The sequence below is a fragment of the Schistocerca nitens genome, chromosome 2, assembly GCF_023898315.1.
Source record: "Schistocerca nitens isolate TAMUIC-IGC-003100 chromosome 2, iqSchNite1.1, whole genome shotgun sequence".
Lineage (NCBI taxonomy): Eukaryota > Metazoa > Arthropoda > Insecta > Orthoptera > Acrididae > Schistocerca > Schistocerca nitens.
The window spans coordinates 108,212,813-108,225,227 of NC_064615.1; the positions used below are offsets into that span (position 1 = coordinate 108,212,813).

At 43.1% G+C, this 12,415-nt stretch overlaps 1 protein-coding gene across 1 annotated transcript in view; it reads left to right on the forward strand.

The window, feature by feature from the left end:
- Positions 1 to 12,415, forward strand: part of LOC126234860 (complement factor D-like) — a 151,758-nt gene that overhangs the window by 118,723 nt on the left and 20,620 nt on the right. Inside the window, exon 5 of the mRNA XM_049943601.1 lies at positions 1,987 to 2,223. Within this exon, the coding sequence (XP_049799558.1) occupies positions 1,987 to 2,223 (237 nt within the window). The remainder of the gene's footprint in view (positions 1 to 1,986; positions 2,224 to 12,415) is intronic.

A 12,415-nucleotide genomic window follows, 5' to 3' on the forward strand; every position in this document is an offset into this window, starting at 1 on the left:
ACACTATCAAGAAATGTAACGGGTGAGCAAAAAGTCAGTATAAATTTGAAAACTTAATAAACCACGGAATATTGTAGATAGAGAGAATTGACACACATGCTTGGAATGACATGGAGTTTTATTAGAACAAAAAAAAAAAAACAAAGTCCACAAAATGTCCGACAGATGGCGCTGGACAGCAAAACGTCAGTGACTGCGCATGACAATCGTGTATAAAAGGAGCTCTAATGAGAGAGAGAATCAGATGCGCCAGCAGTCGCAGGATGTTGACGTTACCTGAAAAGGTGCTTTTAGTGAAGCTGTATTATCAGAATGGGGAATGTGCTAGTTCAGCGTTACAATCCTATCGCCATAGGAAGGGGATTCGAACGGGTAAAGGTCCGTTGACAAATGCAGCTGTGGCGAGAATGATTTCGAAGTTCGAAGCCACCGGTTGTTTAGACGATAGACCCCATAATGGCTGACCGAGCACAAGGCGTAATGCTGCTGAGACAGTTCAGGAAGAAATGGAGACTGTAACGTATTCGTCTATGCACAGGGAAGTCAGCGCTCATGCAGTCGCACGTCGCACCGGCATTCCATACACTACTGTTTGGTTGGCACTGAGGCGTACCCTCCGATGCTATCCGCACAAAATCCATCGGCATCATGAGCTGTTACCTGCCGATTTACTGAAGCGGAGGGCATTTACGGTGTGGGCGTTTCAAAAGATGGCAGAAGATGACGATTGGTTGAGTAACGTGTTGTGGACCGACGAAGCTCATTTCACGCTCCGAGGGTCTATCAACGCCCACAACTGCAGAATTTGGGCTACCGAAAATCCTAGAACTGTCGTGGAAACTCTACTGCACGACGAGAAGGTCACGGTATGGGTTGGATTTACCACATCTACCGTTATCGGGCCTTTTTTCTTCGAGGAAATGCGTGATTCTGGTTTTGTAATTGCTACCGTGACGGGTGCGAGGTACGCCGATATCTTACAGAATCGCATCATCCCCAGCCTGGCTGATAAACACCTGCTGGAACGTACGATGTTAATGCAGTATGCCGCTGCACCCCATATTGCTAGACGAGTGAAAGATCTCTTGCGCGCGTCGTATGGTGATGATCGTGTGCTCAGCCGCCACTTTCGTCATGCTTGGCCTCTCAGGTCCCCAGACCTCAGTCCGTACGATTGTTGACTTTGGGGTTACGTGAAGTCGCAAGTGTATCGTGATCGACTGACATCTCTACGGATGCTGAAATACAACATCGGACGCCAATGCCTTACCGTATCTCCGGACATGCTTTACAGTGCTGTTCACAACATTATTCTTCAACTACAGCTATTGTTGAGGAACGATGGTGAACATGTTGAACATTTCCTGTAAAGAACATCATCTTTGCTTTGTCTTACTTTGTTATGCTAATTATTGCTATTCTGATCAGATGAAGTGCCATCTGTCGGACATTTTTTGAACTTTCGTATTTTTTTGGTTCTAATACAACACCATGTCATTCCAAGCATGTGTGTCAATTTGTACATTATTCAGTGATTTATTCAGTTTTCAAATTTATACTGTCTTTTCGATGACCCGGTAATTCGACATGCTGAACAAAAAGTGACGTCACAACAGCAATAGCCTTTGGTGGCCAAAACTGACTGTATAACAAATGCCTCCTGAACCGTTTCTAAATAGAAGACTTATACATAATTCAATTATAAATAAATAAACCAAATGAAGCTAAATTTACTCGAAATCGTCACCCTGAGCTCAGGGGCGAACCTCTTAGAGAGCCCGCAAAAAATGTTTAACACTGAGATGTATCTTGTCCGCCTGTAAACCGAAAATAAACACTACGTACACGCATGGCCTTTGCCCACACGTCTGTTACATTATTGACCGGTTAAACGCGTTACCACGGAAATCGCGGCGCAGCCGTCGTGACGCAGCGACGATGGGATGGCTGTTGGTGCTGCTTTCGCTCGCACTGCCTCTGGTAAAGGGAGAGGCCGGTGAGTTTGGTGGATGCGTGAGGTTCGTCGAGATCGAAGACCAGCCGTACGTGGCGTCGCTGCAGAAGATCGCGAAGGGACACGTGTGCACGGCGACGCTGATTACGACCCGCTGGCTGCTGACGGCCGCCCAGTGCATCGTCGACAGAGAAGGAAAGCCTCTGCCGGCCGCCGACTACTTCGTGCTCATGGGCTCTTCCAACTTCACTAACCAAATCGATTTAAAGGTTCGTACTCCTCAGACAGTTTACTTTCCCGTTGTTTCCTTCGTAAGCTCTCCAGAAATATTAGGTTCGTGTGTAAGCATGTAGCGTTTGATAATTTCCAAGAATGATTGCCTATCGAAGTAGGAGAGCTCCGAACGATACATATCGAAATCGAAGTTGCGATAGTAAGTCGATTATGGTAGTCTCTTGGCGCGCGTAATGATAAATTATTTGTGATCGTCATTTTTATCAGTTTTGCGTTGTTTCTTCAGTTCGAGTATATTACGTTCCCGCCACAGTTGTTTGTGATACCATTGGGAAATAGATGAAATTTCTCTTCATAGCGAGTGTAATGTGTGCTGCTTCTGAAGTTTCTTATGCGGATTGCCTCACATGGGAAACTCCATGCCTGTCCAGCATAGAAAACTGTTTGACTTTTTGCCGGAAATATGGACTTCTGCCGGACGAGGAAAGGAGGGACTGTGTTGACAGTGGTGCTACGAAGTCTGTGAAACTTCGTAAGAGGAGTGTGGACACACGTGGTTCCAGTCCTCCAAATTATCGATTCACACAAGCGTAATTCTTTTGTCGTGCTGGATTCGAGGTTACACGTTGCAAGGCACAGCATCAGAAACTGAGTTATAGGCAAATACCGCGTGTGACTACTTCTGGTTTTGCCGAGAAGTGTGCTACGTGATAGTGACAAATGACAGTGTGCCAATTGGTGGACTCATATTGCTAGACGAAAGAATCAGTTAGGACGACCTTCTAAAAGTGAAATAGATGACATTTGGGTTTTTGGTGGGATAGAAAGAGAGTCACGCAAATGTTTAACTGTGAGGATATTGTCCCGAGACAAGGTGACTCTGGTGTGTCTCATAAAACATTTCATACTGCCTGGAGCAAAAGTCATTACAGACGGCTCTTAGTCGTACCAGACTTTCAAAGCTGAAGGGTTCGAGCACGGATTCGCGAACCACTCTGTAGAGTTTGTCTCTCCAGATGAGGCCAGTGTCCATACCCAGGATACAGAACGCCTGTGGAAGTCTGTCAAGTCTACTATAAAAAGAGAAGGGCGTTCAGGACAGAGGGAAGGACTGTATTTGTTCCAGTACCTATACTTTCACAACTTGCGTTTGCAGGGGAAAGTTGACGCGTGCGACACACTGCCGATATTCATGCGCGATATTGGCAGAGTTTACCCTGGGTACGGGAAAAAAGGAATTGCCCCTGCAGCTTATACATCACGCGAACCGTCACAAGACGATAACACCGACCACGACTAAGGTAAGTCGTCTCCTTTCAGTTTGCAAGTGCTTCTCTAACGCTTTTCTTTTGTCGTTCTGTAGTGACACCTTCAAAGATACTCGTAACGTGCGCAACGAGACTTCCATAATCGATTTACTATCGCATCTTCGATATGTATCGTTTGGAGCCCCCCAACTTCGATAGGCAGTCATTCTTGGAAATTACCGAGACTTTAGTCAATGAAATACAGAGGGATCCGAAAACTGTATCCACTGTTTAAAAGTCCATAACTTGCAAACTAATTGACTGAGTTGTCTCATTTTTGGTGAAAGCGTAGCTTAAAGTCCAACTTAAAGATATCACTGTAAGTGTTCGAAATGGTCACCAGTAACATCCACACACAAACGATGCCGCCGAAACGCAGCACGAACTACTGACTGCAACTTCTTCAGTTGGATATTTGCACATCAATGCAATGTGCGTGGCTTTTGTCGATAAACGACGTCCTTTAGTGTTCCCCACAGGTAAACGTGCAGAGGAGGTAGGTCTGGGGAACGTGGTGGATACTCCACAGCACCTCTACGGCCTATCCGTCTTCCTGGTAGATTTTCGTCGAGATACGCCCTAACACAATTTTGGTAGTGGGCTGGGGCACCATCTTGTTGAAAGTAAACTCTTACGACTCCATACATGTCTAGGATGGCAGGTAAAATGGATGTCTGAAGCTTCTGAAGGTACACCTCACCGGTAACTGTGCCGTCAAAGAAGAATGGCCCAATCAAGCCCCGATAATAAATCCTACACCACACATTTACTCCTGGCAAATTCACGGCTTTGTCTACATGGACGTTCGGATTTTCGACGTCCCAGTAGATGTAATTGTGGCGATTTACTGTACCATTGAGTTTGAACTGTGCCTCATCAGACCACACAGTCATTTCTGCAAACTCTTCATCGTTGCGCACCTTGTTAGTAAACAACTCGCAGTACTCCATTCTACGATCTGGGTCGTCCTCGTTCTTTGCGTGTAGCAATCATGCGATGTAGCACTTCCACTTTGCGTTCTTCAAATTCGCCGAACACTTGAGCGACACACTCCAGTTTCACGGGCACACTGTCTAATAGATTTCTGTGGTGAACGAGTGAATTATTGTAACACACGACGGGAGTTAGCTGGACTTGTTACTGTTACAGGTCGTCCAGATCGTTGTTTGTGTACATCTTTAACACAGCCTTCGGCTTCAAATTTGTCTCGAATGCGACGAATCGTTAAACGCGTCGGTGCCTCTGTTTGATACTCATTTCGCCATTGCCGTTGAACCTCATTAATGTTTTCGTACTTAAAATGCCACTTCAAAACTGACTTCCTTTCATCGAATGTAAGCCTTGCGCCAGCCATGTTTACTGGAGTAGCTAGGTGCAACTAAGAACAAAACACTGACTATCTGGCGACTGTCATCTGACAAAACAAAACAACGCAATACAACGCTTGTGTGGCGATTGCCGGAACTACAGACTGTAACACTACCAAAGATGAGACAACTCCGTCAATTAGGTTGCCAGTCATGGACTTTCAAACAGTGGATACATTTTTTGGACCCCTCTGTATTATCCTCCACTATTTACAACCATCTGTCAACGCTGCGGTAAGTTTCCGATTCCTCGACTGTAGAAATCACGTGACTTTGAGGAGATAAACTCATCCAGCCATGTTCGGAGCGCATTTGCTAATGGAAAGAAGGTTCCTTGAGAGTTTCGTGAGAGAGTGGAGAAGGCGAAAATCTGAGGTCGCAAGATCAGGTGAACAAACTAGGTGTGGAATGACTTCCAAACGCAGCCCTTAAATTGAGTTCGGGGTAAATTCCACTGTCCAGTTCCACTCGTAGGCTATGATCAATGACGTCATACCTAATGCAAAGACGCTACATATAGGCTATCTATGAAAACAACGGATCATACTCGTAAGCAAACGAATGTAGCATACGATAAAATTACAATCGCGTTCGCGCAGCTATTTTCTTGTATATGAATTATATCGAAATGAACTGAGGATAACGACAATAATTAAGAACAAGAATTAAAAGAAATTTTCATGTCTGATAAGAAATATTCTCGTAATTTATGCTGGTGGAAAATCACAGAGAACCTTGACATTGCATTACAGTAAAGCGCTTGGTGAAATCATACTGTTATAAAATGCTGTTAAATTTACTGTTAATTACTGTATCTAACGGGAGAAGCGCAGGGAAGTGGGTGTTTTGGGCGAGGGGAAACCAAAATATATCATGAAAACGAGAAAATTAAATGAATGACAACGAATACGAAACAGTAGCATAAAATGTGGAGAAACCGACACACTAAATTCTAAAAGGAAAGCCACTACATGACAAACAAATATCTATAAAAGATAAAAAATATTGGAATCGATAACTAGAAGTAATCTATGTAGGTAAATACCTGTTACGGGTTCCAACCGCTCCATGATTCACATGTAAATTACTTTTGCAGTTGTATGCAGTGAAACGTAACAGCATCACAAAATTTGCAATTGCTTTCTAAAACTACTAAGGTGTATAACAAAAATTGGAATCTCTAACTAGAACTAGCTACCAATTCCATATTAGTAACTTTTTTGCGGTAGTTCAGAGAGCAATTACAAGTGCAGAAATCTTATTAGCCTACATTTTAGTGCACACATACTGAAAAAAGATTTTAACTACTGAATCATCGAATGGCTGGAATCGGTAACTAGAACTACCTATATAACAGTAAATCTGTGGTTAGGTTTCCGTAGGATTTTAGATTTCTTATTGATCTCAGAAATAGTACGAAAAACTAACAAATACTGTCGGTAGAGCTTCCAAATTTTTCTCTTGTTCATAGTAATGAAGAAAGTAACACCATATGTAGAAATCCTGTAACACTTTACTGCACACACTTGTTGTTAAAACGATCTAAATAACGAACAGTGGAATGGTTGGAAGCGGTAACTAGAATTAACCTGTGTAGGTCAGTTCCAGTTACCGATACCCGTACTTGTTAGACCCTACTTTTGTCAATTTTCGTTACTTCTGTCCGCAGCTCGTGGTCGTACGGTAGCGGTCTCACTTCCACGCCCGGGTTCCCGGGTTCGATTCCCGGTGGGGTCGGGGATTTTCTCTGCCTCGTGATGACTGGGTGTTGTGTGATGTCCTTAGGTTAGTTAGGTTTAAGTAGTTTTAAGTCTAGGGGACTCATGAGCATAGATGTTAAGTCCCATAGTGCTCAGAGCCATTTGAACCATTTTTTTCGTTGTTTCTGTACTGGTCCCGTTTGATTCAACAATTAGTATTAAAAGTTAACGCTTATTCACAATAGTATGACTTCACCATGCGATACACTTTATTGGAATTAAAGTTCTCTGTGCTTTCCTTACTTGTAATAAACTGCGATAATAATTTATTTCAGACAGATTTACTTCTCTTTTTTTGTTCTTATTTATTCAATTATTGTCGGTATAATTTATGGCTAAGTAATTAATCACGTGAACAGTGCGTGTAATTTTATCGTGTGCTACATTCGTTTGTTTACAAATATGATCAGTTGCTTTCAAAGATTGCCTCTATGTAGCGTCTCTGCCTGAGGAATGACGCCATTGCTCAAAGCTGACGAGTGGAATCGGACACTTCAATTGACCCGAGTTGTTTGGTCAGTGCCGGCCGGAGTGGCCGAGCGGTTCTAGGCGCTACAGTCTGGAACCGCGCGACCGCTACGGTCGCAGGTTCGAATCCTGTTTCGGGCATGGATGTGTGTGATGTCCTTAGGTTATTTAGGTTTAATTAGTTCTAAGTTCCAGGGGACTAATGACCTCAGAAGTTGAGTCCCATAGTGCTCAGAGCCATTTGAACCTTTGGTTTTGGTTTGCTCAGTCTAGCAGAATGCGGGCTGCGGTAAAGCGGAGTAGCATCACTTCACGCACTCTTGAACTGCGTCTGAAAGACGTCTCAGTTGCTGACAATAAAGATCAACAGTGATGGTTACACCTCGGGGAAGCATTTCGTAGTACACCACACTGCCACTGTCCCACTAGATACATAACATTATCCTTTGTGGACAGGCGTAGATTGTTGTTCAGGAAGTTACTGCTCTGCTTGGTCTCAACGATTCCTTTCTTTTCCTTATGTTAGCACAAAGATAGAACTTTTCGTCAAAAGAAACGATGCTGGATAGGAATGGTCGATGTTGTTTACCAGCCAATTTATGACAAGCAAGCAGAGATGCACATTTGGCCACCCACTGATTTTTGTAATTTTGGTTTGGAGCGTACGGTACCCACAACCCTATTTTTGAACCTTTCCCATTCCATACAGATGTCGCAATTCTGTGGAATGATCACAGTTCAATACATTTGCCTGTTTTCGAGTACACTGACATGAATCTTTCAAGATCAATGTGTTTAAACTATCTTCCTCAAAGCCCGAATTTCCTCCTGAACGCCGCACGGGGTGGCCGTGCGGTCTTTAGCGCCTTGCCAATGTTCGGAGGAGGTTCGAGTCCTCCCTCGGGCATCTGTGTGTGTGTGTGTGTGTTTTCCTTAGCGTAAGTTAGTTTAAGTTACATTAAGTAGTGTGTAAGCCTAGGGATCGATGACGTTAACAGTTTGGTCCCATAGGAACATACCATAAATTTCCAAATTTCCTCCTGAACATGTAGAGTCACTAATGTCAAAACGACCCTCCTTAAAACGAAAAAAACATATTCTTGGCTTGCTCTGTCCAGTGGCATTATCCCCTCACAGGACGCAAATGTTACTTTCTGCCATGGCTGTTGTCGTCCCTCTACTCAACTCTAACAGAAGAATATGTCAGAAATGTTCCTATTTTTCAACTTGACATTCAATTTTCTAACGTCCACATCTCTGCTCGCTATTTCCAGATGACAAAATGACAATATGTTAACTCATACAGCAACAGTTAATTACAAATAAAAGTGACAATAGACAAATAAACCCATAGCAGCCGTAATACCAAAACGGAAACAAAAACGCTACGAACTTACGCACCAACATAATATTTAATATAAGTAATCCCCAAAATTATCTTTTTGGGGACACTGTTGATGGTGAGTTCTGGTGCCGGGATATTACGTGGGTTTCTACCGATGACGTTAAGTAGTGGCAGTGTGGGGGTTGTGTACATGGCTTTTGTTTACGTGGAATCAATAGAGTAAGGAGCATCACTGTGGGGACGTGACGGAATGGAAACAGGGAACCGCCGTGTTTGCACGCATCTATTGTCAAACCGTGATAAAAGCGTCCGCTTTTTTTGTGTATCAAGGCGATACATTAAACAGACGGCAGTTATAAGAGTCGAGGATCATGAAAGGGAAGCAGTGGTTGAGAAGGAAGTGAAACAGGGTTGTAACCTATCGCCAGTGGTTTTCAATCTGTACACTGAGCAGTCAGTAAAGGAAGAGCAGTTGAACACAATGGACAGTGTCTTGGAGGGAGGATATAAAATGAACATCAACAAAAGTTAAACAAGAATGAAGGTCTGTAGTCGAATCTACTCAGGTCATGCGGAGGGTGTTAGATTAGGAAACGAGACACTTGATGTAGTAGGTGTCTTTTGATATTTAGGCAGCAGAATAACTGACGATGGCCGAAGTAGAGAGGATATAAAATGTAGATTGGCAATGACAAGAAATGCGTGTGTAAAGAAAAGAAACTTGTTATCATCAATATAAATTTAAGTGTCTGGAAGTCTTTCCCGAAAGAATTTGTCTCGAGTGTAGGCTGTATCGAAGTGAAACGTATATGATAAACAGTTTAGACAAGAAGAGAATACAATTTTTTGAAATGTGTTGCTACAGAAGAATGCTGAAGATTGGGTGGGTAGATCGCGTAACTAATGAGAAGGTACTGAATACAACTGGGAAGAAAAGAAATTTTTGGTCCAAGGTGACTAAAGGAAGGCATCGGCTGATACGAGGTATTCTGAGACATCAAGGGATCACCAGTGTACTGCTGGAGGGACGTTTGGGGGTAAAAATTATAGAGGGAGTCCAAGAGATGAATAAAGTAAGCGGATTCAGAAATGCATCAAATCAATTTTCGGACTGAGTACTATAACAGCAATAACAAGAACAGGGCGAAGTGTCCAACGTGTCTCCTACGTATGGTGTACCACTCGCAGGCATCGGTGCAAGCACAATGGTCGTATACGATGCTAATATACGATACTAACCGAAAGCGTAAGGAGACGAGTGTAAAGCACTACCACTGAAAATCGGTTTAAAACCTGACAGGAATTGCAACTGTCAATTCAGGACCACGTGAAGCAGTTTGCGAGCGAACATTGCAAAGATAATCGCGTACAGTGGAAATTTGGAGTCCGCTTCTCAACAAAAGTCTATTGCTCACAGGGACATAAAAACTGTATGGCTTCAGTGGACCAAACAAAACAGAAAGTAGGCGATGCCAGAATGGATAAGTATAGTGTCGTCCGAAGAGTCGCGTTCTTACGTCAGTTCAAATGATATAAGGTGGTCTAATGAGGCGATCAACGTGCTGTGTTGAGGTTGTAGTTCATGGCCACAGCTTGTTCCGTGACGTGTTTGTGGTGTTTCTCGAGCGTTGTCTTCACCCCATTCATTTACGTCAAGATGAAACGGGAAATTTACTTCAACATCCACGGTAATCTAATGTTCTGTACTTCTACGTATTCCAAGGTGACAACAGGTGTGGGGTAACTTCTGGTGTCCGATTCCACCCGACAGCTCTGACCAATGATGTTCACGAAAGAGGGGATGAAAGCGGCCTGTCATTAAATGTTAGAGTGTAGCGCTAAGTCCGATTCCACCAGTCTGGTTTGATCTGTGACGCCCTGTGTGACATCATGAGTTCACGCTGCGAAGGTTGTAATCGTCCTGTTATTAAAAGTTATCTGTGGATGTTTTAGTTAATGGTGTAATCCATGATCTTTGAGCACTATGCTCTAAATTCCACATACGTAATTATGTTTAGAGTGTGGTTTCGATAGAACTGAGAGCACAGCTTCAGTTGTCAAATAGTTCAATTGGCTGTAAGCACTATGGGACTTCACTGCTTTGGTCATCAGTCCCCTAGAACTTAGAACTACTTAAACCTAACTAACCTAAGGACATCACACACATCCATGCCCGAGGCAGGATTCGAACCTGCGACCGTACCGGTCATGCGGTTCCAGACTGTAGCGCCTACAACCGCACGGCCACTCCGGCCGGCCGCGGTTCCGGACTGAAGCGCCTAGAACCTCTCGGCCACAGCGGCAGGCCTCAGTTGTCGATTGAGAAACTAATAGCGATTATATTTTCTTCTCACAAATATTCGACTGCTTCTTTCTGTATTTGACACGATTTCCGATGGTAAAGTTAGGCAGTGACTTACGAGCACAAGTTTAATTGTTGCGGACGAGACTATTATCATGTTGCAGCTTACAATTATTGTTTTTGTTAATTGGCAAGTTTGTTGAGGATGGGTTTAGCTAGGAACCTAAATGCATAGCTCAAATGGTTGTGAGTAATACGGGTGGTGATGTTTTTAATTTTGTGTTTTACAAATAACTGGCTGTTTTTTTTTTTTTTTTTTTTTTTTTTTTTTTTTTTTTTTTTTTTTTTTTTTAATGTGAGGCCTTTGAGGCGCTGCGTCTATAATATCGGTTGTTCTTATAGAGGTCGTGTTGCTGTTAGCGGTGGCTCACTCTTGTGGAGTATGTTTCTTTTTGTGATTTTGTTTGTAGTAATGGTTTAGTCGAATGGGATCGAATCTTTCATATTCCTAAGTTATTTATTTGCTCTCGGTTTTTTATCTATTAATTTTTTATTTTAGTGCGATTCCAGCTCATTTTGTGTATATTTTCTTTCCGTTTACTTCGGAGGAATTTGTATGTGCTATTTTTCGATTAAGTCGTTGTTTTGCGGGATATGTTTGATATCGCTGTTTTCGTGTCAGCTACACAGGGTGAATCACCTAAAACTTTCACCGCAAATATTGCGGAAATGTGAAGCGCTATTGATGTGCAGTTTTCACATAACGGATACGCAGTCAGCGGCTCGTATCGTTAGCCAATAAACAGCTTGTAATAATACTTAGAAAGTGTACTTTTGTACAAACTTACACTCTTGTAAATGGAACAAGGCCTATTGACATCAGCTATCTGAAGTGGAGTAAATTAGGAAGTCAGTGGTGTTTTTTGCAGCGCGAGTCGTTAACGAGATATCGTATTTTAATAAGTTTCCACACCAACACTTGTTTCTGCCACTCAGCCTGCGTAGTTGCTAAGAACGATGTTGTTATGTTTATTTACAGCGTGCCTGTGTTCCTTGAGTGCATTGCGACTAGCTGCTCAGTCAGAGTGTGACAGTCGAAGCAGTAGCTCGTGAGTGGACTATGCGATCTACCAGTGCAGAACAAGCCGACATTCTCGTGGTGTATGAAGGGTGTAGGAAGAATGCAGTTCGTGCTTGTACGGTGTATGCTGCGAGATATCCCGATAGAACTCTACCATCTCGGCAATTATTTATCAGCCTCTTCAACCAGTTACGTTGAAGCGGTAGTGTAGTACCTAGACAACGTAACGGAAGGAAGAGTGACGACAGAAGAGGAGGAAATTAATATTCTTGCTGCTGTCGCAGTTGATCCGCACATCAGCTTCCGCGCGTTCATACGAGGAAGTGGCATAAAGTAGGCAAGTATCCCAGCCATTCTCCATCAACATAGGTCCCATCCCTGTCACATCTCCATCAAGAGCTGCGTGGAAACTATTATGAGAATCTTGTTAACTTCTGTACATGGGCATAAGACATCATACTCCAGATGTATTATGTTTAGTGATTAAGTCACATTTATCAATCTTGGCTAGCTAAACCGCCGAAACGTGCATTACTGATCTGTTGAAAAGCCGCGTTTGCTTTGTCAGGTGGAACGTCAGCGTCCAAGGTGTGTAAA